This window comes from Arvicanthis niloticus, chromosome 12 (assembly GCF_011762505.2).
Source record: "Arvicanthis niloticus isolate mArvNil1 chromosome 12, mArvNil1.pat.X, whole genome shotgun sequence".
Classification (NCBI taxonomy): domain Eukaryota; kingdom Metazoa; phylum Chordata; class Mammalia; order Rodentia; family Muridae; genus Arvicanthis; species Arvicanthis niloticus.
This window is the reverse complement of record NC_047669.1, coordinates 31,687,001-31,714,316: the sequence shown is the minus strand read 5'-3', so window position 1 is coordinate 31,714,316 and position 27,316 is coordinate 31,687,001. Positions and strand designations below refer to the sequence as shown.

The 27,316-nt window shown below is 41.5% G+C and overlaps 1 protein-coding gene across 1 annotated transcript; it reads left to right on the top strand.

The window, feature by feature from the left end:
* Window positions 1-30: 30 nt before the first annotated feature.
* C12H3orf52 (chromosome 12 C3orf52 homolog) lies at window positions 31-25,619 on the top strand. The gene is made up of 6 exons (XM_034515607.2): window positions 31-165; window positions 4,932-5,061; window positions 11,755-11,882; window positions 18,789-18,859; window positions 22,764-22,945; window positions 24,151-25,619. The coding sequence occupies exons 1-6, from the start codon at window positions 31-33 to the stop codon at window positions 24,153-24,155; spliced, it is 651 nt and encodes a 216-aa protein (XP_034371498.1). The 3' UTR covers window positions 24,156-25,619.
* The last annotated feature ends 1,697 nt before the right edge of the window (window positions 25,620-27,316 follow it).

Genomic DNA, 27,316 nt, shown 5'->3' with positions numbered 1-27,316 from the left:
CGCAGCGGAGCCTCGGTTTTTGGCGCTGCCATGGAAGGGTCCAGACCCCCATCGCCCCGGGATGAGCTGGAACTCATGATACTGGACGGGGAGCAGGGAGAGCAGATGCCTCTCAACAACCTCCAGGTCCAGCCTTGCTCCGCCGAGGACCCTATCCCAGCCCAGGTAAGGACTTAGGGTTCTGGCGTGACAGCAGGAAAGGGGCCTGGCACTGCATAAGGGACACGCAAAGAGTGGGAGGTTAAAGAATGCAGGAACTTTTGGAATTCCTTAGACCAGACCCTTCCATTACTCAGACTCGACCTCGCCTAGAGACTCCAGGAATCCTGTAGAGGGGCGTGGCTGCTTCTTTCAACGGGGAGCAAAGCTTTAGAGGTGGAGGTGGCGTTTGAAAGTTATGTAACTTTTAACTTGTTTCTCTTTCATTCGCAAGTAAAAATAGAGTGATAGATTGAATCATATTGTCTCTCTCCCCGCTCCCCCAACTTTCTCTCCCCGCCCCCCCCATCTCCCTTCCAGCACCCCACCACCATCACCTCTAGGGGCGTACAGTCCACTGTCTCCTACCTCTAACCAGCTATGTCCTTCGCGCCCTCCCCCCACCTTCAAACACATTTTGTTATCTCCTACTTTGGTCCTTGCTTCCTCCTGAAGAGAAAAAGGCAAAGCACAAAGAGAGGAAAGAGCTCCTACGGCCAGACTGAGGGCTGTGAACTTGCCAGCTCAGTATAAGGGAAATAATATCAACGTTCTACCTAAGAACTAGCTCACCGTCTTTTCATCTCTGAGGAAGGCCTTAGGGGTGTGTAGGTTGAAGCCTTTTCTGATGTCATAGCTGAGCATTATTCACAGATCAAATCCTTGTAAAAACATTAGAGAGTTGGAATGCTGAGCCACCCAGTCTTTTGATCAAATCCAAAGGTTTCCTTAAGTTTTACTGAGCACAGCCAATTCTTCGTTGTTTTAGCCTGGTTTTTCTCACCCCACACCACCCCCATCCTTCTTGTGCCCAAGTTCTGACTTTAGTAGAAAATTTAAAGCTTAAAAACATTACTCTTGGTCCACAGTGATTGCTGGAAACACTGTGTGGCAATGTCTTATTTCATAAGTACCTTGGAGTCTAAGTTGGCACCTTATGTTTGCCTGAAATAAGACCACAGAATGAAGTTTGGAGAATAATGGCTGAAGGCCAGTGCAAGCAGCCATAATTAGGTACTTTCTGTATGATTCTCCAGGGCAAGGTCTGGGAAGGGGAATTACAAATACTTACCTCAAGTTAGTCAGACCCAACACATCCCCAAAGACTGAGACATTCTCCAGGAAAAAAAAAAAAAGTGTGTGAGCCCAGAGAAGGCTATGAAGTGATGTTAACATCATATGCTCCATTTAGGATCTGGGAGCCCTAGACTGCCCATGGACAACAGTTGAGAACACGCCAAATCCATGCAGGGTATCAGAATTTTGCAATTGTTTAGCATCTGCCTTGTTAAGATTAGGCTTCAGTGTCCTAGTGACTTCCTTGTTAGTCAGATGTATGCAGATGTGCCAGACTTCCTTGTAATTTTGCTTTGTAGGTTAGTAACTAGGAAAATTTTAATACCTGGTAGAATGGAGTGAGGGTGGGTTCTTCAGAACCTGAAGAGTCTTCTAGAACTACTTGAATGGTAGCGTTTACTAAGGAAAGAGAGCAGAAAACCTCCAACTCTCCCCTAACATGTTCGTCATCCTCTGACTCTAGAATAGGTTGGAGGGTGTTTGAACATGAAAGGTCAATTAATGAGTTCAGTACGGACTGGCTAGCACAGGCACATGGTTTATGGACATAAGAATTTTGTGTCGCCATCTTAAGTTGTATGATAATAGTTCTGACTTTTGTGCTTATTTAAGTCCATACACTTTCTGGATCATATGTTTTGCACCTGTTGCTATTATGTGCAACAGTTTCACACATGCATGCCGTAAATCATTATCAACGTAGACAGCGCTGCCCTAGTTAGCATGAACTGTCAACTTGAGACAGCATAAGATCAGCTGACAAGAGTCTCAGTTGAGTAACTGTATCAGGTTGATCTGTGGGTCTGTTTGTAAGGGATTGTCTAGATTATCTATTGATATGGGAAGATCCAGGCTACTGTTGGGAATATCATTCCTAGTTGGGCGGTCCTGGGCTGTAAGAAAACTGGTTCAGCATGAGCCAGTGTGAGAACCAGCTAACAGCATTCTGTCATGAATTCTGCCTCAGATTCGTGCTTGAGGTCCTGCCCTGACTTCCCTCAAGGAAGGCCTGTGGCCTAGAGGTGTTAGCCAAATAAACCCTTCCTTCCTCCCCCAAGTTGTTTTTGTTCAGAGTGTTAGCTCATAGGGACAGAAATGAAAGTAGAAGACAAGGGTACTAGTTTTCAGGTTTGACAGATGAAATAGCTGAGTGAAGTTGAAGCACAGAGATACAACCAAACAGCTCGGCTTCACTTTGTGGGGCCCCCTAAAGTTCAGACTCAATGTCTTTCAGTGTCTCAGGTCTACATTGTTAGTCAATTTTAAGGAAATATTACATTGATTTCCTCCGTGTGTGTGTGTGTGTGTGTGTGTGTGTGTGTGTGTATGCACACGTGCACACATGGGCCATGATGTACATACTGAGGTCAGGGAATGACTTGCTGGAGTCAGGATTTTTCTTCTACTGTGTGTATCCCAGGGATCAAACTCAGGGTGTCAAGTTTGGCTGTGGGACCTCTACCTGCTGAGTCATCTTGCTGGCCCCATCTGATTAATCTTATCATGTATAGGTGAATACATATGACATGATTTATATCATTTCATTTATAGCTGCCTCAATTACAAATTATGTATTACAAATAAATATATACTGTTATATAATTTAAGTAACACATGGGGAACCATGTGACAGATCTGGATAAGTTGCAGAAAGATGGGTGAATGGATGATGGGAGGGAGTGGTACTGAGATCATAAGGGTCTTCCTGTTTGGAAAAGTTGGGCTCGGAGAAATTATGAAGAAGAATTTGTCTCTCTTTCTTAATCTGCTTTGGAATGTAGAAGGAAAGGAATGTAAGCCATTGAACACTGCTTTGTCTATTGTTACTACAGGCTAATACCCTTGGGCAAAAAAATTGCAAAAGAAATTGTAGATAATAGGTGAGACTGAATTTCTTTTATGGCTCATTACAGGGGTCCTGACTCAGTGTCCCAAAGACATCTTACGTGATGGCATCATCATTGTATTAGTTAATAAAAATTAAGTAAATTGACTGTTCTGTGGTGACCAAGGTTTTTCTGAACTACCAAATTAGCCCTGTTTTTATGCATTATTCAGTGTAATACAAGAATCAATTGGCTTTTCTGTGTTTAGATGAAATGTGTGGATCAAATGTGAGGATATGAAGGTGCAGGTTTTCCTGTGCACGGACGTCCTGTTTACCTCTAGTTGTTTTTATTGTTATTATAATAAACTCTCCTAATTGAGTCAAGAAGAAGACAAACTTTTGGGGCCAGAGATAGGTAATCCTGCCAATGTTTCCAGTTCCTGTATTAATGTCAGGTATTTAGTCACTTACCTGGGGAGCTGGTGGATCTCTTGTAGTATTCACAGAAAAACCCTGAAAACACCATGGCCATCCAACGCAGTCACAGAATGTAAGGCGGAGAGTGCAAGCTCATATGGAGGGCGCCTTGTGGAAGAACCCACCTGAGGCCTCTCAACAGATCACTGGTACACACCAAGTTAGATCCGACAGCCTTAACAGAAATCGTACCTACAGTAGTGGGACCTGAGCTATCTGGCGCTCATGTGTTGAAGGCTTCATTTCCAAGTGCTTCCAAGTACAGTGATAGGGTTTTGGAAAGGTAATCTGATCCTGCGGGCTTTAACTTCACTTATAGACCTCTCTGTTCCTAGAACCATAATTTGCTGGCATGACTGGAAAACGCTGGATGATTGCCAGGAGGTGCATGGTCTCTGATTCCCATTGCTGTGATGTGCTGCTCCTGCCATAGAATTAGCTGACCATGGTCTAAAACCAAAAATAAAACCATAGCTCAAATAAATCTTTGATCATTTTCCGGTATTTTGTTACAGCAAGGGAAAACCAACACAAAATGCTTCACAGCAGGCTCCAGTCCTTCACTCTCGAATCTCACTCTAATCTCAGTTTCACGACTTTTTATCATATCACATCCCAGTCCTTAGGTTGGACTGTTGGCCAGCTCTGTCATGAATCACTAGATGTTGGTTCCTGAGCTTATAAAACCTTCAAAAACCCTTCCTTCCACACACAATGACAAATATTATATGTTCTCATTTGTATGCTGAAGTTTAAAACTCTGATCTTATAAAAGCAGAGAGCAGAAGTCTCCTTACGAGAGGCAGGGGAGGGAATAGAAACAGAGAGATGAGGAGCAGGTGGCTAATAGAGGTACAGACAGACAGACAGACAGAAAAAAATGCCTCACGATGTTCCGTAGCACAGTAGAGAAACTATGGTTGACAGTGGATTATACATTTCAAAAAAGCAAGTAGAGAGGAATTTGTATGTTTGTAACACAAAAGAAATGATAAACATTAGAGGTAATGGGCCAGCAATTACCCTGATCTACCATTATACATGAGATATCTCAGTGGACTCCATAAATATATACAATTTTCATGTGAGTTAGAAATAAATACATTAAAAAAAAAAACCTCTAGGAATAAAGTCTTGCCTCCTATCTCCACTTCAGATCACCCAGGGGGCCTTTGGCTAGCTTCCCCTTTGAGGTTCCAGTCTTCCCTGTTTTAGATTTGATTCAATGTCGTATAGTCTCTTGAGGTTAAGGAGCTGATGACCTTAATTCTACATCACTGCTCTCTAGTAGGAATTTGAGACTATTTGCTGAAACCCAGTGACTACCTCACAGTCTCTCTTTGCTTTTTAGGTGGACAGGGAAAGCCCCTGGAGTCCCTGCAACAAGAGCGTGGTTGGAAAATGTAAACTGTGGATGGTCATTGTCACCATATTCTTGTGTTTCACTATAGTGATCATTATAAGCCTATGCCTTGTAGGAGGTAAGAGGATTGTGCTGACACACTGGGATACCTTGTTGAATGCTTATGACTTATACTGAAACCAAGAATGTATTCACTGCTATTTTATTATACATAACAGGACTAGAACAGTGGCTTAGGCAGCTGGGCATGATGACTTACACCTGTAATCCCAGTTCTTGGGAAGCTGAGGTGGGAAGGTGTCTCTAGTTAAAGACCAGCTTGGGCTGTATTGTGAGCTAGAGACCAACCTGTGTGTACATAGTGAGACCTCTTCATGAGCCAATAAGATAATTCCTTTCCCCTACCTACTTTAATGTAAAAATTATTTGCTTACTGGAGTATACCAGCTTTGTGTACCTTGAAATCTCTTAATAATACATGGAATAATTCTTAAAATGGTAACAACCTCAAAGACTTTAAAATTCTACAGAAGACAATTGTTAGTGACCTGGTAAAATTATTTTAATATAACATCAAAATCATGAAGATAGGATAGACTATTTAAAAAAAAAAAAACCAATATGGGGTCTCCTAAGGTGGTGTGACCTTCATGAGGTCTGGCTCATGTTCTCAGGTCACAGAATGTCATAATGACAGGGAGCTCTGAGTCTTTCCAGAGGGATTCTTGGACCCCCCCTTTTTTTTTCCTAGAAGGCAAATTTTCCTATTCCTTTCTTCAAGCTTGATGGTGTTTGGAAGCCGACTTTCAGCCATTGAGTTTCTCAGATAAGCACCATGTCTCCTTAGTCAGACATTGTTTAGGTGAGACAGGTGATGCCTTGAAGCTGTGGGCTTGTTTTAAGTAGGGAGCATCTCTGAGGTGTGCTGCTCCTCCTCCGCCATGCTGAGGACAATGGCATTGACATAATCTGTACATTATTATAACACTGTACATCAGTTGCCACAGACAGATGCTGAAACCAAAGCTGAGTCACACAGCCTCCTCCTGTCTCAGGTGCCTGATGCAACCCCGAAAGTTGACTGATGTGCCTGGTAGCACCCAAGGAAGCCAACCATAAAGCAAATGGTTTAGCATTCTGAATTTGTTTATCTATTCACTGGAACTCACCTGACTTCAACTACAAGAAGCAATCTGCAGAGACAGATTCACTTTCCTTCAAAAAAAAAAAATTTTTTTTTGAGATGTGAAAAGCTGTACTCCAAAGTTTCAGAATAGCTTTTTTAATATTATAATGCAAACTTAATTTTAATTTCACTGCAGATTTGCATCTTAACATATGTTAATTTTATACAAGAAATTGCAAAAATAATCTTTTTTTTTTTTTTCTCCTAGAGAAGCACTTATTTTGTTTGCCATCTTGCCTGTCAGGCTCTCAGGCTGTGAGAATCATGGTAGACTAAAGAAATGGCAACTACTTACAGGGCTTTCAATTTGAAAATAATCTGTTCAGTTAATGTACTGGCTAGTTTTACATCAACTTGACGCGCAAGCTAGAGTCACTGGAGAGGGGGGAGCCACAACTAAGCAAGTGCCTTCCAAAAATCAGGCTGTAGGCAAGCTTTTAAGGCATTTTCTTAATTAGAAATTGATAGGGGAGGGCTCCGCCCATTGTGGGTGGTGTTACCCCTGGGCTGGTAGTTCTGACTTCTAGAAGAAAGCAGACTGAGCAAGTCATGAGGAGCAAGCCAGTAAGCAGCATCCTTCCATGGTCTCTGCTCCTTCCTCCAGGTTGCTGTCCTGCCTGAATTCTTATCCTGGCTTCCTTTGATAATGTACAGTCATATGGAGAGATAAGCCAAAAAACCTTCTTTCTTCCTTTTGATGACAGTTTTTTGTTTTTTTTTGTTTTTTTTAAATCACAGCAATAGTAACCCTAACTAAGACAGTTAACATATATCATTAATAATTGAATACATTTTTTTCTTATCTCTGCTTGGCATTTTGAAATAACTTGAGATTTTAAGACAGTAGCTTTTCTTTAAGCTTTGAAAATAATTTCAACATTATTTTGCTAAATCATTAAAGATTCAGGGAGGAATCTGAGTGGGACAGTGCAGGCCACAATAGATTAAAAAGGAGCATGACAGCTGGCTGACCGGTGTGTGAGCATGCTAGCCACACCCAGAGCTGCTCTGCTAGTAGTTCTGGGATGACAGTTGGCAATCTTCAGCCACTGCCCAATCACCACGCTTATTGATATGAATCACATATTTGCAGAACCGAGTGTGTAGTGTGTGGGAAATAGGAGAAAGGGTGGCTGGCATTGAGAGAGTCAGGCGTTAGGACTTAGTGAGACAAAGAGATTCCTCAGGATCTACATGGCCCAGTCTCTTCCTGCCCTTTCTCAAATCCCTGAAACTCCAGTCTCAAGGTTCTATAGTTCCCAGACAATTTGAACCCAGGTGGAACTGACTATGCAGAACAGGACAGCGATTGGATGCCGGACAAAAGGGTTTGCTAGCTGGGTAATATGGGACCCATGGTAGGGTGTCCAGTGAAGAAGTCTAACTGCCGTTGTTAAGACTCTCCTGTGTGTGGTGATTTAGTGCAAAGTGGCTGGTCTTATTGTTCTCTGACCTCTCAGGACTGAGCACTTGTTATTGTCTAATATTTGAGATTGGCCTATCTCCTCCTCCTCTGCTCTGCTGTGTACTGAAGTGATGACTGATTGAGAGTGACGACTCAGCTTCATGTATGCATAGGCTGTGTACACAATAGGCATAAGAGGTCATCACTCCACCAGACCCAGCTAACATTGATATTTTCTTTAATTGGAAATTTATGGGCAGAGTCCAGTGAAGCTTGTTGACTTTGGAGAACTGGTTTTGTTCCAGCTCTGTGGAGAATTGTATTAATGCACAATTTAATTTCCTTCTCCTTGAAGAACTGTAAAATTTTTGATGTGAAGATCATATATGTATATGTGTATATGTATGGTATATAAGAATATATATACAATATGCACACAAACACAGAAAGAGAGGAATAGAGAGAGGGAGAAGGAAGACAGAGAGGGAGAAAGAGAGAGAGAGAGAGAGAGAGAGAGAGAGAGAGAGAGAGAGAGGACTGGCAGTGGTTCTTGAAACCTCAAAGCCGGCTCTCACTGATACACCTCCTCCAACAAGGCTATTCCCACTCCAAAAGGCCATGTCCCCTATTCTTTCTAAGAAGTTCGTTGACTGGACACTAAGCTTTCAAATATATGACCCTATGGGGGCCATTCTCATTAAAACCATCATGCCATAGGGGAGAGAGAGAACACTTTCCTCTTCCCCTCAGAGTCACTTTCTTTGTAGATAATTTGGAGAGATCATTAAGCACTTTCACGTGTTTCTTTTCACTGTGGTACCTTAGTTAGAAAAGAGCAACAACACACAGAGAGATGCCTCTTAACAAACAGGCTTAAAGTTAGAGCACTCGGGATGCCCAAATGGCCTCCCCCAGCATTGCAGTTGACCTGCCCACCTCTTAGTTTACAGGGTCTTCCATAGGAAGAAATGCTGTAACATGACTGAGCAGAGACTTTCTAAGTGATACAACATTGAGTGGACTACTTCAGTTTTCAGTAGAGAGTACATGAACCTTTCACAGGGAGATACTTCCTGGTTCCGGTGACTCATGGAGGAAATCCTTGGCAGATAGCGTGAGCAGCTGTAACCTACAAAGGTCCTTTAAAGCAGGAACTATTCCCTTGACCCACTTTCTGAAAGTTCCCTCATATTTTTGCAGGATAGTCTTTCCATTATATCTTTGGTGTTTTTCCACCTTCCCAAGACTCAAGTCTTACTCGCATTCCCTACAAAATACCCTAAGCATCCAAAGGTTCTATCTAAGGGTAGTACCTGCATCTCTCCTTTAAAACAATCTTCCATGGAATTTGCCATGTTACTGAGGTATTTTTTTTCTTTCTCTTCTTTTACTGGAGTGCAGAGAGGTAGGTCTGCATTGAGATCTTACTCTCTGAATACTTCTAAACCTCTGTGTCTATTGACCCTAATTTTATTGTACTATGGTGACTAGCAATTATCTGATTGTGAAGTCTAACCTTTACCCTCCTTTGGTCCTATTTATAGCTGTCATCTTTGTGAGTTACTTTGTCCACTCTTGTCTGAGTCTACAGAATTCCATGACTAATACACAGACATGCATATACACTCATATGCACTAGAGTCTTCTACCACAGAGCTACGTATGCTTGTCTCCTTCCAGAACAAAATTAACAGCACATAAGATCATACTGGGCTCTTTTGTTTTGTTTTGCTTTGTTTATTTCCAGTTTGGTTCCATTATTTAAAGTTCAAAGTAAGCAAAATTAATGTATGATTACTGAAGCCAGAAAAGACATTCTCTTTTTGGGTTGGTTAGTAAGCAGAAGTATCTGTGAGAAGTTAGTGATAGTTTTGTCTTGTTTTTTTTTTTTATTTTATTTTAACTTTAATATTTCTACCAGTATCACACAATACATTTTTGATCATTTAACCCCCATTCTTCCTCTAACCTCCTCTTCCATCCATTCCCATCACCCCACTCCTTCCCAATGTCAGTCCTGGTGTTTTCATTTTTTGTTTGTTTGTTTGTTTGTTTTAATAACCTATGTGGTCTAATTTGTGCTGACCATATATTCCTAGGAGTGAGACCACCTACTGAAGCATGGTTGACCTTTCAGGACTACACTTTACAAACTGTCTTGCCCTTCCCTAGAAGCTATTAACTGACAGTAGCTCCTGGAAGGTGGAGGCTCAGGAACCCCTCCTTCTGTTATGTTAGAATGTGGATCAGCTTGATCTTATGCAGATCTTGTGCAGACAACCACAACTACTATGAGTTCATGAGTGCAGTTGTCCTGTCCTGTTGAGAAGACTGCATTTTTGTCTTCCTGACTCTGAGATCTTACAAACTTTTTAATCCTTCTTCCACAGTTGTCTCTGAGCATTGGTGGTGGGGTATGTAGATGCCCAGTCATGGCTGAGTAATCCACTGAGGCAGATTCTTTGCATTTTGGTCACCTTTGAATTTCTATCTTCATTACCATCTATTGCCCAAAGAAACTTCTCTGATGATGATGTTTGAGAATGTTAATAATCCATGAATGTAAAGATAAGAATTTAGAAGCAGTTTGCTCTTATGTTGATTTTGTAGAATAATAGTAGGATATTTACTTCCGTGGCCTATAAGTCCCTCAGTAATGGACTCTCGGCCAGATATTTACAACACTAGGTGTGAGTTTTTTTCCAGGGAAGAAACTCAGTGGGCCTTAAATCTAATCAGTTGGTAACTCCCACGGCATTCTTGCATCTGTTGTATCCATGGGCATATTTTGCTATACTGATTATTATTGTAGTTCATGGGGTTAACATCTGGGTAAGACTGTTGAACATGTTCATTTGTGTGTGTGTGTGTGTGCATGTATATGTGTGTATGTGTGTGTGAGTGTGTGTATGTGTCTATGAGTATGTATATGTGTGTATGTGTGTGTGAGTCTGTGTATGTATGTATGAGTATGTGTATGTGCGTGTGCCTGCACATGTGAAGGTCACAGGTTGACATCAATTGCTCTCCACCTACGTTTTTGAGACAGAGAAGCTCTGCATTTTATCTGCATTTCTATCAAAAACACTGACTTCATGCCAAGATGACCTTTCAAAGTCCAGTAAGAGGCAGCGTTGGTGATGTATGAGACACAGAATTTGAGGGGAAGCCTGAGAGCACCCAGTTTCTCAGCCCACGCTTTTCACAGGGCAGATGAGGTGATTCCCCCTGTGTGGTGTGAGCTTGTGAGGTTGGAGTGAAGCCAAGAGAACTGGAATAAGCATGTCAGTGCCAGTTTCTCAGCCCTGACTCCTGGCTTTGTGTGATTTTCCTTCTTTCCTCTAGCTCTAACTCTTTAAAAATCAATTAGCTCTAATCATTAGAACACAAACAACACAGAGCTCATTGTTCTATGAGTTGCTCTTCAGGCCCTGGAGCTCTAAGTGAAGTTTGAATTCCCTTCTGCAAACAGAGTATGTCAACATCCCTCCCCTGTGGAACACAGGCCGGAGTGATGACTTCATACCCATGCCCTGTCTCTAGGAACACTTGGAGACATGGACTCATATCTTCAGTTTCTAGTCCCACCTTCACCCTTGTCTGGGATACCACTTTCCCCTCATGGTCTTTGACATTGATGAACTAGAAGGTGGCTCAGTGAAGCTGCTGACAATCACTTCCTGTATGTGTCCATACAGGGTGGTTTCTAGCACCTATTCCAATACCTGGGTACTTAGCTAACTTTCAGATTTAGTGCAGAAAAAAAGTTCATGTTCTTCCTAATTTTTCCTCGTGGTTTTTCCCCTGGTCTATATCCAGTGGTGTCTGAGACCCCTTTGACCTAAAACCAACAAAACATTTATCTCAGTGAAGAAAAGTGACTCTTCTATTCTGTTTGGTTAAGCAAAGAAAATATTTCTGCTTGTACTTACTGACTGTGCCAAGGCTTTAGCTTCCACGAATACTGAAAGTTATGTTCAGTTATAGCAGCCAACAGAATGAATACCTTTGTTTGCTTTGTATATTTTGAGAACCGGTCTCACTATGAAGTCATGGATGCCTGGGAGCTTGCTACGTAGAACAAGCTGGCCTAGAATCTGAAGTGGTTCCCTTGCCTCTGTGCTCTGGGATCATAGGTGTGCACTACCACATCTGGCTTTACTAAATTTATTGCTCTATACACGCACTCACCATTATTTTTATTCCCTCAACCTGTTCAGTGACTTATATCGATGAAGATGAAAATGAAATACCTGAATTATCATCAAACAAAACATTCTTCATCATGCTCAAGATTCCAGAGGAGTGTGCTAATGAAGAGGAATTACATCACTTGCTCGCTGAAAGGGTGATTATGTCTTACGTATTGTTTACTGAGGTCTTAACATTGGATTATGAGTTTTGTTAGAACAGTTGGCAAAGAGCTCTAGAGAAAGCTGCTTCTTTTGTCTGAATGTTAGCAGCAGAAGATGCTTGTGAGTGGGTCTTCTGTGCTGCAAAGCCAGAATGTGGGTTGAACCTGGTCTGATCTCCAGCTATGTGAATCCCAGAAGACAGGGTTCCTTCACGTATGCTGGTCCTGTATTTTAACTAGCTTGTATTCCTTGAAGATTTCATGATTCCAAGTGCCAGGACCACATAGTCCTTGCTTATGGGTTCATAATCAAATAGGGGAAGGAACCAAATAGTTCCAGTGTAGTAAGTCCTATTACTGAGTTACATACAGTATTGTTGAGATTGTTTCTGTGTGTGCACATGTGTTCACGTCATGCATGTGTGCACATGTGTACACATGTCAAGGCCAGAGGTTGATATCATGTGTTTTCTTCAATTGCTCTCCATGTTATTTTTGAAACAGAATTTCTAACTGAGACCCAGAAAACAGCCAGTTTGGCTAGTTGGTTGACCAGTGTGCTCCAGGGGGTGGAAGTAGATGAAGGATCTGGTCCTTAGGCTAGTTATAAAATAAGGGCTGTGAATATTATAGCATATACATACTCTCCTTGTAAAGTGGGACCAGAGAGATGGAACAACAGGAGATATTTATATTTCAGGGGACTGTGCAATGGTATACTGAGTCTGAGCATGTTGTGTTGAGGACTCTCAGGGATTAAGCTGATCAGGAAAGTACGGAGAAGGACATAGAAGTTTCCCCACTTTTTGGTAGACTATGTAAAGATTTTCTCTTGTAAACTAACATGGTTAGATTTTCAGTTTTTTCTTTCTGGGTACTACTGCACAGTACTTGAAGAGAATAGTTCTGAGGCAGCAGTGCATCTGAAGTAAAGGCTGATTGGATTGGGGCAGCCGTGGGGACCATAAAGAAGAGTTGTGATTTCAGAGGCATCTTTACTCGAAGGAACTTAGTGATTGGAACATGGCAAAGAAGTGTGTAACTACAGCCTCCTGGTTGTAAGATTAGGTGCATGATTTGTGGGATGGGAAAGGCAGAAGAATCTTCTGCAAGATGGAGGCTCTGCAGACATACTGACGATTTCGTGAGTCAATCTTCGCTAACTTATCAAAGAGCTCACACTACACCCAGGAATATTCTGAGACAGTCTCACTATGTAGCCCACGCTGTCCTCGAAGCCTCCATCCTCCAGTTTTAACCTCATTTGTGCTGGTTCCAGCCATGCACCATGCAGTGCTTGATTGACTATATTTGTCAGTTCTAGAAATGTGGAATACAGGACTCCATAAAAAGAATAAATCCTCTGGTGGTCTGAACAAATGGATTTGGATTTATAGACCTAGACGGGTTTGAAGAAAGGAGTAATCAAAAGAGAGTGGGTAGGACTCTCAAGAAGCCTTTCTATGTAAAGTGGGAACAGGGTGACGGGGTGACAGAAAGTAGCTGATTTGTTAAGCATTGTTTATTTCTAGTTACTGGTTTTTATAAGTAAAGATAAAAATTTGAGTGAGCTTTATTATCAAGCAAATTGAAAGTGGCCTATTTGGGAAATCTGGCTGTCACTTCAATCATGACTTACCAGACAGTTGGATGTGCATCTTAATTTTATCCTGGTAACATGAAAACTTCGGCTTTTATGACCTTGTTTTGATGTTTAACTTGGAGCACAAGGGTGTAATAACAACAGTGACATCCCGTAATTTTTTAAATAATTAAAATATTTTATTTATGAGTATGTATGTATGCCTGTGTGGATTTATATGAATCATATGCATCCATGTCTCTGTGGAGGCCAGAATGTGTCAAGTCCACTGGAACTGCAGACAGGTGGGTTGTGAGTCACCTGGTATGGGTGCTGGGAACATAGGTTCTCTATAGGACCAGTACATGCTCCTAACCACTAAGCCACATCTCAAGATATCTCCAATCATTTTTATTTAACAACTTTCATCTTTTGGTTGGGCTTCCAGGTGAATGTGTGACCAAAACACAGTGCAGCAGAGCTACCCTCGATTATTGTCACCCTGTGATTCTGATCTCAATGCATCATTCCTTGCTCCTGGTACCCTCATAAGCACATAGCCATTCTAGCCAAGGATAGAACACTTGATGTTCAACAGACTGTTATGCATTTAGCTTTTGAGGAGGTAGGGGTAATGGCTAATGTACAGAATTCCAGCACTTAGGAAGCTGAGACACAAAGATTGCAACGTGGGCTACACAGTGAATTTGCAGGCCAGCCTGGCCTACAGAGTGAAAGCCTGTCTTCAAAACCAAACCTTCTGATTCCAAAACCAAACCAAACTAAGCAACCAGACCACAAACAAAGACATAAAAATGTCAAACAAGAGGATGCTGTTCACAACAAAGATCGCTATTACAGCCTTCAACTGGACAGCGTCTAGAGCTTGGAATATGCTCTGTAACCAGGGTTCCTATGAACCCAGTACAAAATCAAGTAGATCAAAGAACTGAGATAGATGTCTCAAATACAACACCGAAAAAAACCTTTAGACTGTGCACAGTCATATCTTCTATCTTCTAATTTCCAATTTTAGCTTTGACATTTTCCTGGGTCTGCTATGTGCAGAGTGCTAGATCCTAGGATGAATGTAGAAAGGAACAGGGAAAAATAATAGGTTTGAAATAATGAATGTTGGGGAGATGGCTATAGAAACATGAGGAATTGGGTTTGGATCCCCAGAACCCATGAAAGGCAGCCAGGCATGGATGCCTCAATCTATAATTCTATTGGTGGTGAGAGAGTTGGGGATTGGGGGGACTGGCAGATCCCTAGAGCTTGCTAGCCACCTAGTCTATTTGATGAGCTCTGGATTCAGGAAGAAAGACTAGCTTAAAAAGTAAGGTGGAGAGCAACAGAGAAAGACAACTTCTGGCCTCCACCGACATGCACACACAGGTGCACACACATATGTACATGCACACACATGTACATGCACGGAAATACAGTTAATACACACAAAAGTTTTTACAAAAAAAATAGGCATGATCTACAAGAGGCATATGGTTATTATTTATTACCAACACTTTTAGTGCCCTAACAAACATCCTTTGTGGTATCCTGCATCTACCCTCACCTTCCTCTCATGCTGAGCAGTGAAAGTCTTCTTCTAGAACTTGAATTTACCAACTCCTGTCCATCATCCACTTTCTTCATACAGGAAGTCAAGAACTGAGAGGGCTCTCTTTTCTTCCAAAGTTCTTATCACATTGTGTCTGTTCCTTTCCTGATAATTCAGATGTGCTCCTCCACTGCTTTACCTTCTCTGAGTAAAATGGGAAGGAGCTGGCCTTCATGTCTTTCACACTTAATTGTGAATTTGGCCTTCAGAATTTACAAGCTATACATGAAGAAACCAGCAATTTTTTAATGTCTTGAAATGCTTGATCTTAATCTGTAGAAAAGGAGTGACAAAATGCCTGTCATGTCTTATAAAAGTTCCATTCTGAAGATCAGATTTATACAAACACCAAGTGCCATTGACTTTCTGCTCAGATAGGAGTGTGTTTGGTTGTGCAGCCTCCTTGAGATTAGGTAGGCAAGAAGATGTGCACCCTCATAGGGTCCTACTAGGTTTTATATGTTACAGTGCTTGCTATTGAATGAAGCCATGGCTCACCAAGCTTTCATGATATACCTGGAAGTAGCTAACTCATCACAAGGTCACTACTGGTACAGTGAAAGGTCCAGAACAGTGTCAGGATTGAAGCTGCAGGTTGGACCAGAGTGGGTCTGGTCTTGCTCTTGGTGTAGTTGTGACTTTATTCTAATCCAAGAGCTGTGCCCACACTGAGAGTAGTACCATACCCCAGCCTAGTCCTGATTTATCCTAGAACTATTATTGTTAGAGAACAAAGTGTTTAGCTTTTCAGTGTACATGCAGAAGGAATGCAGTGTAAATTTGTTCAGCCATATGTTTCCCAGTACAAAGCAGTTGGGATTTGTTTCTATGAAACTTGATAGGAGGACTAATCAAGCCCCAGAAAAGAAAGCTGAGAGATGGTGTGGTTGTTAAGAGCACTTGCTGCTCTTTCAGGGGACATAGTTTTGGTTCCCAGTGTTCACACGTCAGCTCTCAATGCCTGTAATTCCAGTTCCAGGGAATCCTATGTCTTCTGTCTTCATAAGCACCAGGAACATGGGCACTACACATACATATCTAGTAACACTTGGAAAGGTGCTCCACCTATAATAAGAAGGGCAGTATGTGCAATGTGAGATGTGATCCTACATATCTGAGATTGAGAACAAATTTTAAGTCTAGTAAGAATAGGAGAAATGGAACAGGTCTGATTACAGGGAGGAGAAGAAGATGGAGAATGATCAGCAACAATGAGTTGAGTTGAAGATGCACCTGCCTTAGAACCAGCAATTGCATTTCTTGCTATCTATTTCAAATGAACAAAAAGGTGCATAGAGGTGGTTGAGGATAACAATTGCATTAGCATAGTTTATGATAAAAATAGCATGGGAGGAAGTCCCCATCAGCGGGGAAATGGATGAGCTGGTATAATGACTTAATGTATTCTGTGTAGGATCTGGACTTAAGGGCCCTGAGATGTATCTTATGCATAAATCTTGAATGTAATTTTCAGTATAAAAGCAAGTCTTTTAAAAACATTGATTATTTTCTTTATTTACATACTAAATGTTGTACCCTTCCCAGTCTCCCCTCCCAGAGTTCTTTACTCCATCCCTCCTCCCCTTTGTCTCTGAGAGGGTGCTCCTCCACTCACCCACCCACCCCTTTCTCACAACCCTGCCTCTGGCATCCCCATTCCCTGGGGCATTAAGTCTACAGAATTAGGCTCATCCTCTCCCACTGAGGCCAGGCAAGGCAGTCTTCTGTTACATATGTACCTGGGACCACAGACCAGCCCATGTATGCTCTTTGGTTGGTGGCTTAGTCTGTAGGAGCTTCCAGGTATTCAGGTTATTTGACATTGTTCCTATGGAGTTGCCATTCTTCAATTCCTTTAATCCTCCCCCTAGCTCTTCCATAGGGGTCTTGACCTCAGTTAATTGATTGGTTGTAAATATCTGCATCTATCTCAGTCAGCTGCTGGCTGGGCCTTTCAGAGAACAGCTATGCTAGGCTCCTGTCTGCAAGCACAGCATAGCATTAGTAATAGTGTCAGGGTTTGGTGCCTACCTATGTGATGGATTCCAAGTTGGGCTGGTCACTGAATGGCCTTTCCTTCAGTCTCTGCTCAATTTGGGCACAATGGTACATATCTGTGGTTCATATCAGGAGCAGGGAGACACTAGAATTTGAGACCAGCCTGAGCTAAGCATGTGTCTGATGAAAACAAACAAACAAACAAACAAACAAACAACTCTTAGAAGATTGTATAGAATATAATACATTTTATTTGAATAAAAACATAAATAGCATTTCATTATGATTCTATAGGGAAATAATAATTTCTAAACATAAGTGAAGAAAGGATATGTACCAATGTCAGGATAATGGCTAGTACCAGGGAACGGAGAAAGAATGTCCTCCATTCTTAGCTTAAGGACCACTTTTGGTGGTATGAAAGACCACATATACAGCCTTTCGTGCTTTGACTTTGAGGACAATATTTAGACAAATTCTATGATTATAGCTTCTTGTTATATTTATGTTAGATGGCTCTGCCCAACTGTAGGCTAATGAAGGAAAGTGTTTTGAGCCAAGCTACAACGTTGAGAATATTAGATGTATTAAATGATTTGCTACCATTTTAAATTAGCATATGAAGTTACAGGTTTCCTGATGGTATTCTCATATACACACAGTTGTGTCTGTTTCTACCACCATCTCCTCTCCTGTCTCCTAGCCTCCATCCTTGCTGTACTTTTCTGCCCCCACAATGCCCCCCTCCACTCTCACATCACCTGTGTTCTATTAGCCTCCCTACCCCCTCCCTCTTAAAGATTCATTTGCCCAATCCCATAGGCCTCTTTGGTTGTATGGCCTCTACTTATCCTTACTCCATCATTTGTATACTTTTGATCATTTCAATCTATGAGTTGGTTTACTAGGAAATCATTATATCACAGACTGCAGAGCTACCGCATAGCAACATGTGAAAGGCATAAAGCCTAGGTGGGAGAACCATGGATGTCATCATGTTTTTAGGATATAATTTTACTACAAAACCCCTGTATCTTTGCAACTTCATCGTTTTGTTCCTTTGACTGGGAAAGTGCCGGAACTGACATTCAGGATAGATATTTCCCCTAACAAGGACATTCTGCAGAAGAAAGAAGCCCAGGACAAGTGATGTCCTGGTACTGAGTGGCTTGTGCTGATCTGATCCCTCCCCATTTCATCCCCAGCCCTGGCAGTTACTGGTGCCTCTATAAGCTCCTGCAGAGGGTCGTTGACCATAGCACCATCAAGGTTACCAAGTGTTGCTCAACTCATATGTCAAGTTGAGGATTCCCAGTGAGCCACTTGGGCCTTATCAATAAGCTCATTTTAATTCTTTTTTGACCGATTGACCTAGAACTCATTATAAAAAACAGTCTTACCTTGAACTCCTGGGCAGTTCCACTTCCTCGGCTTTGGGAATGCTGGGATTACAAACACGTGCCTGGCTACCTGGCTGTCAGTAACACTCTACTAGTGACTTTTTAAGATCTCACTTGAATGTTTACTTGAGTTTTGATTTGTGGTCAGCTTACACTTTCTTCCTCTTAATACAGAGCCTCAAACAAGTGAATTCCTAGCCAGAGTGAGTTCTCCTTTGTCCTGAAGCCATTTGCTTCTGCGGGTGATCAGTAAGATGATCCCCAGTGACATGTGTGTTTTTTTCTTGCTGTGTGTTTAGCTCACGGACACGTATAGACAGTCCCCAGCTCTGAGTCGTTTTTTCACTTCTGCTGGTATCTTGGATTTCAGGTAAGAGCTCAGATCTGTACCTCTTGCTATCTTTATCAGAAGATCACCCACTCACCTACCCAACTCATCTCCATTCACCCACAATGATTTCCCTGAGCTTTGGAGAGGGAGAAGACTTGATAGTCAAAGCCATAGTGTCCTGCTGGAATGGTGCCTGGAAACTTCTTAGTTCAACAAAGCAGAAAGAAGGAAATCATGGACTAATTATGTGATTCAACTGTGGTCACCCTCAGAGAGGAAAAGCATGTCCAAGAGAAACATTTCTGTTTAACAATAGACACAGAAATCAATTAAGGGCAGAAACAGACATACACCTCAGAGAGTGATGGACTAGAAGGGACAGGATCTGTGTGCTGCAGCAGTGGCTCAGAAGTATACTGACCTGATACAACATTAAGAACATAAAAACACACCTGTCCTTTCTGTCTCCTTTCTTTGGTGCTAGCACCAGTGATTAATTACACTCACCTCTACAAAATTAACAGCTCTAACAGTTTGTCTTGATTTTTTTCTGTGCACATATTTACTATATATAGTGTCCATGAATGTATACATACATTTTTCTTTTTAATTCTAAAAAAATTAATAGTTTGAACCAATCAAAACACTGTCTCCTGTGTGTGTGTGTGTGTGTGTGTGTGTGTGTTAAAGGAGTCATTTAACAAATTATCCTTTTTATTATCGAGATTACTGGAAATACTTTAAATAAGATTTATATGAGAAAGCCTTATTATTATCAATTGTTCCTAGGGTGTCTCTGGGAGGTAGTTATCAAAGTCAATGTTATATGTTTAAATTCTCCACTTAAACCACAATACCAGTAGATCTGAGAGAGGAGCATGTAACACCAGTGGTAACTTGATGAGATAGGACTAGAAATGACCTGAAGTCTGGTAATCTCTTCCTTCTTCAGATGTCTCTGTAGGCACACGATGCCCAGTGGGGACCCTACTGTTTTTAGCCATAAGTTACTGGCACAAAAAATGGGTGTAGGAAAGGGAGAATTGGATAGTTGGACCTCACATGTTGTGCTCCATCCTTCTGACATGTCTTTCCATTTGAAGATTGTAGTAGAGCTGTAGTAAAGAATTCTTTCACCTCAGAGCCTCCTGGGTCTTTTCAAGAACCTGCCCTTGCTATGGATATAAAGGATCTGTACTTAGCATTCAATAGGTGGGAGTAGACACTGGGAAAACCCACAAGAAGACTAAGCAAATCAGGTCTAGAAATTGGGCCAAGGCTTAGTGTTAGAGAATTTATTTTTAAAAAGTTATTTGTGGGGAGAGAGGTTGAAGAGATGGCTTAGCTATTGAGAATACTTCCTTTTCTTCCAGGAAACCTGTGTTCAGTTCCTAGTACCCACTTTGGCAACTCACAAACCCTTATTTGACTCCAGTCCAAGGGATCTAACAACCCTACAAACACATTCTCTCTCTCTCTCTCTCTCTCTCTCTCACACACACACACACACACACACACACACACACACACACATAGAATATATATATATATATATATATATATATATATATATATATATATATAATTTTATGGTATTTTTATTGGATATTTTATATATTTACATTTTGGGTGTAATTCCATTTCCCCTCCCTATAAACACCATATCCTATCCCCTTCCTCTTTTTTGCTTTTATATCATTATAATTGTATGCAAGTATTAAGGTCAGTTCTAGGTTGAGGAACTAGCAATACAATAGATGCAAATAGTAAAGGAACAAGCAAGACAATGCACACAAATAGTCAAAGAGCAAGCAAGGCCATAAAAAAAGTTCCATGAACTCTCCCGTGATCACTGTTTCTAAGGGCTTATCAGAATGATCAAATATATTTTCTAAACAAAAAAATCCAAGGACTTTAGTACTTTAGATAAAGAATTGCCATTGTGTGTGTGTGTGTGTGTGTGTGTGTGTGTGTGAGAGAGAGAGAGAGAGAGAGAGAGAGAGAGAGAGAGAGAGAGAGACTCATATAGCTGAAAGTCATGTAACCAATGTTCACCTTGAGTTCTGATCCTCCTGCCTATACATGCTGGGCTTACAGGCTTGTGCCCTTGTTTAAGGTTTTCTGTATGCTGGGGTTTGAATCCAAGGTTTCAAGCATTCTAGGCAAACAGTCCACCAACCATGCCACACCCCAGCCTCCAGTCCCCAGCCCCCATGTTTTTTTTTTTAACATTTATTTAGAATATTCAAAACCATCACATCTAAAATGATGTCCTTGCATACGTGAAAAGATGTTCCTATGCTTATCACATGCATTGTGTCTACAGAGAGGTCCTGACTCTGGTCCAGAATGGGCCCAATAGTACCTGAAAGTACCTTTTGCTGTGTCAGTTGCTATATCTACTCCAGGGGTGAGCTGCTGTGGGAAACTCCACAGAAAAATAGCTCCTTCAGATGTCAGCCTTTAATAAGTCTCCCGGGGGAGACGGGGTAGTGGAGGCAAGAGCGACAGGGATGGTGCACTTAGACTGGGTCAGGCACCTCGATATTCTCTCTTAGCTTTCAGCTTGATCTTCAGAACACACATCCCAGGCCTGTTTCATCAGTTAGCCCAGATCCGTAGCAGTGAGCATGCAGGATTGCTGCCTGCCTGTCTGTCCTCCTCAGTGATAGATTACTCTGCTAAGGGATAATTAATGACACATGCTAACTAGGCTAGCTGGATTGAGGTTTGAAAATGAGCTTTTAACACTGCCTTTAGTGGCATCGTGGTAACTGGGTCTTGTCAGACTCTGTAATTTACTTGGTTCATAGGGCTTGGCACAGTTCTTTGCTATATGGGAGAGTTTACAAACCTGTTATTATAAAATGTACACCCTATGTGACATCTGGCCTCCAGAGGGAGCTCTTTGCCTATCCATGGCATCGAAATGGCCTGCTTAACTTTGGAGAGACTGAAGCAGCTATAAATCATTCCCTAGAAGAATCTCTCTGATGTGACCTCCTGTTAATTTGTTTTTTTATTATTGCTGAGGCTAATCTGGGCCATCTTGACCAAAGCAAAAGAAAAATTAAATGTTACCTGTGAAAAATTAAGTGTCAAGGAGAAGCCACTTAAGCTACTAATTTAGGGCAGACCTATAATTATTCTCATTGTAAAGATATTAGAAAAATATATACTGAAAGATGAAAGAATTAGAGCCTCCTCAGGGATGAAAATTCCTTAGGTCTCATTACTAAGAGATTTTAAAAAATGGTCATCATGCCTTAACGGGCTTTGGAAGTGTACATGAAGGAGTATCCCCTCACCCCCTGCCCACCCCCTCCCCAAACACGGGAGGTATGATTTATTGCAGTGCACATGTCATTTTCTGGGAGATCAAGAGGTAGGGAGTTGGCTCAGGGTAAGAAACCTTGGGATAGACCATAATCATTTTTATAGGTTAACTGGTTAAACTTGGGGGAAGGTAGGATCAAAGTATGTGTGCAGTGAGTGTATGGTGTGTGTGTGCATGAAAACCTATGAACTAATACATAAACAAACATTTTAAAAGAAATTATTAAATTAATTAGTTCTGATGTTTACATGTGGTGGCAGAATTGAGAACATGAAGACAGGAAGGGAGGAGGAGCTTCTGGGCTCACCACACAGCAGGAAGGCTAATATCAGATGGGTGCTATGCCAGTGCTCCATCTTTCTTTATAATAGCCGGGTTGTGCCCATCCCTTCCAAAGCCACTCTCAGTGGTTCCCTAAGGTGTGAGCAGTTGGTCGTGTTGTATGGTGGTGGCAGGGGGAGGGCTCTAGGGCATTGCGTTCTCCCTGGTTAGTACAGGAAGATATAGAGCCAAAGAAATAATGCTAAGATTGGTGTCTGGGTCTTGATATGATTCTGTTTATTCATCATAATATCTGTCTGTATGTTTTAATGGTTTGGCTTTCAGTGTTGAAAATGCCACGGTAACCTATCACTTGCAGTTTGGAGTTCCATCTGAAGACGATGGCTTTATGAAGTACATGATGAGCGAAGAGTTGGTGCTCGGCATCATGCGACAGAGTTTCCACGATAAAAACGTATCTACTTGTGAGAGTCTTGGGCTTGACCCCAAATCTCTCTTTCTCTATGGTAAGTAGGGACAGCAAAGAGGTAGGGCCTGAAGTGATGCACAACTTGGTTTGGCATTGGTGGTGCCTTGTACTGGGTCAAATTAAGTAACTATTCACTCATCCACAAACTGATATCTTGCTCCGGGGTTCACATTCTGTATGCAGACAGAGTAGTGAGAAAATACCGTGAGGGAGAAATAAAAAAGATCGTTGTCCCAAAGAACCTCACTGCAGAACAGAGGTGTCTGCCAGGATGTATATGAGAATCTCCACCCAAGCCAGCCGCCTTCCACCATGTCCCTCATCAGTTTCCCCTGGCACACTGATGGTGGTTTGAGGTGCTAACACTTTACAGTTATTGTCACAATAAATGCCATCATCATCATCATCATCATCATCATGTTTATCATGAATCATACCAAAATAAGTGAGCATCCAATAAACATTATTTGCCTTTTAAGGGATATTCAGCATGCATGCATATCTATATATATGCATGTACATATTTGTGCATGTATACGGAGAGTGAAAACTTTCTATTCAGAATTGATGGCGATTCCAATTTTTTTGTTGTTGTTGTTTTTGGTTTTTTGAGACAGGGTTTCTCTGTGTAGTCCTGGCTATCCTGGAACTCACTCTGTAGACCAGGCTGGCCTCAAACTCAGAAATCCGCCTGCCTCTGCCTCCCAAGTGCTGGGATTAAAGGCGTGCGCCACCACTGCCTGGCCGGTGATTCCAATTTGACCTAAGATTATATACTCAGACTCTATGACAACATTTGTAAGTACAAATGTCCCAGGTAATTTTGGCTTTTGAAAATTAGTGGCCAGCCTAGTTTCACTTCTTTTGCTGTGATAAAACACAATTTCAGGTTCCATTTTGTTACTGCAGGGAACTCAGGAATGCAGGAACTTGAAGTTTCTAGTCACTTCATAACCACAGTCAAGAGCCAAAGGAAAAGGAATGCATCTGGGCTTTGTGCTCAGCCATTTTCTCTACTCTTACACAATCCAGGGCTCCAGGCTGGGAAATGTTCCTGCCCACTTTCAGACTGAGTCTTCTCATGTCAGCTAAGGCAATCAACACAGTCCCCCACTGTCATATCCACAGGCCAATCTGACCTAGGTAGTTCATCATTGAGATTCTTTGCCCAGGCAACTCTAGTTTGGATCAAAACTAAGCACACAGTGACTTTGGTTTGCCTTTTTTTTTTTTTTCTTCTAGAATGAAGTGATAGGGGTTGGGCTGTGTCAGAAAGCAGTGCTCTGTTGAGTCTCAGACTGAAGACAATTCAAAAGTGTGTCTAGAAGTGACCAGAAAGAAGACAGTCCTCCCACTGATTCTACACAGATGTGAAGTCTGGGTCCATCTCAGAATTGCAGTTCATGAGAGCTGTCGCTTCTGGGTTCAGGAGCTAGAAGTCAGGGGCGAATCTATGATTCCACAACACGAGATTCCCACTGCCTTTGAAGCATTGGCTGCTCCTACTAGCACATGAATGCTTTTTCTGTGTTGCAAAGATAAGTTATCTGGCTTTGTTTTAGGTGGTTTCTGTTAACTCCAGCTGATGGGGTGAGTCAAAGCTGCATCAGGGTATCCAGGGGAAGGAGGGGGAACCAACCAGCTGTTCACTGAAGCCTTCTCTCCACTCACAATTATCTCTGATGGACCCCTGAGCCAGGGCAAGAGAAAAAGGAACTCCAAGACCTAAGGAGTGTAGCTCTTCATCTTCCCCCACCACTTATACCTGATAGCTGAGCTCAGTTAGGCATACAGTTGAATATTACATACGGAAAGATGATTGATGTGTCTTAATTGTTCCTCATCTCTGCATTGTTCCTGAGATGACTCTGTATCTTTCTTTCTTTCTTCTTCTTTTCTTTTTTTTTTTTTGTTTGAAAATATATGCCCCTGAGTTTTGGGCAGGGTGCCATCTTTTAAGATTGCCACCCATGTGGGTTATTATTATTATTATTATTATTATTATTATTATTATTATTATTACCAAAGTCATCAAAGGATCATTAAGACCGCTTAAATTTCTGCTATTGATACCACACACTGGCTTTGTGTTGCCTGATAGGACTCAATTTCTTGAGATGTTTGTGTGTTTTCCTGCAGATGATTACTATGCAGAGAATTTCTGTCCTTTTGAAACGGTCCAAAATGGTATGCAAGTCCCTTGGAGGGCCAGAAGGAACCTAGTGACTGTATCAGTCACCTATGAATGTACATTGCCTGTCGTAAGAGAACAGAATATTTGTTTTGTTGGGGAAGTTGCCTTCCTGGAAATTTTCTGGGAGAGTTAGTTTCATTGTTGTATAATGAGAAATTCCCCAGTCTGATACCTCAGATAGATTAACCATGGATACAGGTCACTATGGCAGGCAGCTGTGTATGAATATGTGTCAATTGTAGTGTTCTGAACAATGTGAACTTGCTTTCTTATTTAACTACTATATACTATAGTAATATAGTATAATGATAATTGCTACATTGTAACTTATGGTTTCACTTTCAGGCTAGTTCCTTAAACTCCTGAAACAGGTGGATTTTTCTTCTTCCCCTTTTATTTTATTATTTTTTTTACATGTAAACTGTGAACTTTTGCGTGCCTTTATCTTTATAAAGTAACAAGGAATTTTAATATATAGTGATCTAAAAACATTTACAATAAATTATTTTTGCAACTGTGCTGTTTTCTCGTCTGCCTCTCGGGTCTTACCTCATTAAGACCATGTGTTAGTTGAAGGTAGAAGTGACTGTGAGCATGTGTGAGGAAGATGAAGCCAGGTTAGACCAGGTTAGGCTGGGGTTGACTATGCCCTCCTATCTTTTCCCTAACCTCTTTCTCTGCAGTGCTTTTTAGGCAGAGTGTTACACTCTCAATCTGCAATGTCTCCCACAGGCTTATGTGTTAAATAAACATTTGTTTCACAGTTAGTGATACTGTCTGGAGAGGCTGTATAACCTTTAGGAGGTGGGGGTCACTGGCATAAGGAGATTGCCAGAGGAAATCAATTAAAGGTTATAGCCCAGTCAGGTTGCTTTATTCTCTGCTTCCCAGTCTACCATAATGCGGACTTTTCTGCCACGTGATCTCTGCTGTAAGTCCACCATGCCTTCCATTTCATGATGGAATGAAACCATGAGTCAAAGTAAACCTTTCTTGAAATTGCCCTTGGGTGGGGCTGGAAGGATGAGTCTGTTCGTGCCTGGGGACAGGCTTGGTTTTGTTCCCTTCTCTTTAGGGAAACACTAACATGTAAGTACCTTAGTTTTGATTTTGACCACTCAGTCATAGAGAAGATTTTCCAAGGTTTGAATTTTGGGTTCAACATGTTATGGGTAACTTAGAACATACCTAGATGTTTGAGAAAAACAATTTTATGCACATATACACTATTTTGTTCTAGAAGACAAGTTTTGTGGTCACCACAGATCCTAATGACAGGAATAATGTCTGGTTCATCATAAGACTTCAACAAGTATCTGTGAACTTAATTGAAGGGTTTAGGATGAAGCCTTATTACTTTCAGAAGTCATTCAGCTATGGATAGAAAGAACAATTGTCCTGTTTTCAACAAAATTTCTAGCCATGTGTCCAACTCCTTTTACTTTGCAATTTAATTTCTTCTATATATTTTTAACCTTAAAATTTTTATTTATTAAATTTTATTTACTTATCTGTGCTTGAGTATATGTGTATGTACCACATCTGTTCAGTAGTCCGAGGAGATCAGATGAGGGCATCAGATCTCCAGGACCTGGAATTATAGGCAATTGTGGGTGATGCTGACACTGACCCCAGGTCATCTTCAAGAGCAGCGAGTGCTTTTAGTCACGTAGCTATCTCTCTAGCCACCTGTAGATCTTTTTTGAATCATGTGGGTTTTTTTTTTTTTTTTTTTTTTTTTTTGCATGCATAGATAATACCAGTGAAGAAGACAGTAAAAGTTGTTGCTAATGTTATTAGAGAAACAGGACCTTCCTGTATGGAACAGGAAGCAGCAGAGAAAAAAAAAATCCAAGTTTAACTGCAAACAATAGAGACAAAATGTCACATTTGTGAACTTCAGAGGCTAGGTTTGGAAAAAAGCCAGCCACATGCAACAAGAGAGAGCCTCTCTTCCCCTGTAGGCTCCTCTGGTGACCTGGAAATGCAACTGTTTCCCCCCCACCCCACCCCATGCCTTTCATACTGATCCTCCCACGCCTTTTATCCTTTCCCCCACCCCATGCCCTTTACCCTGTTCCCTTAAGCCTTCCAGACTGCCCCTCCCCATGCCTTCCATTCCAAGATACTTAAGAGCCTGCACTCTCAGGCTGTGCTAATCATGGAAGAATTTGAACTTGTCAGTGGTACATTTTCCTGCCTTGTTTTTGCCCC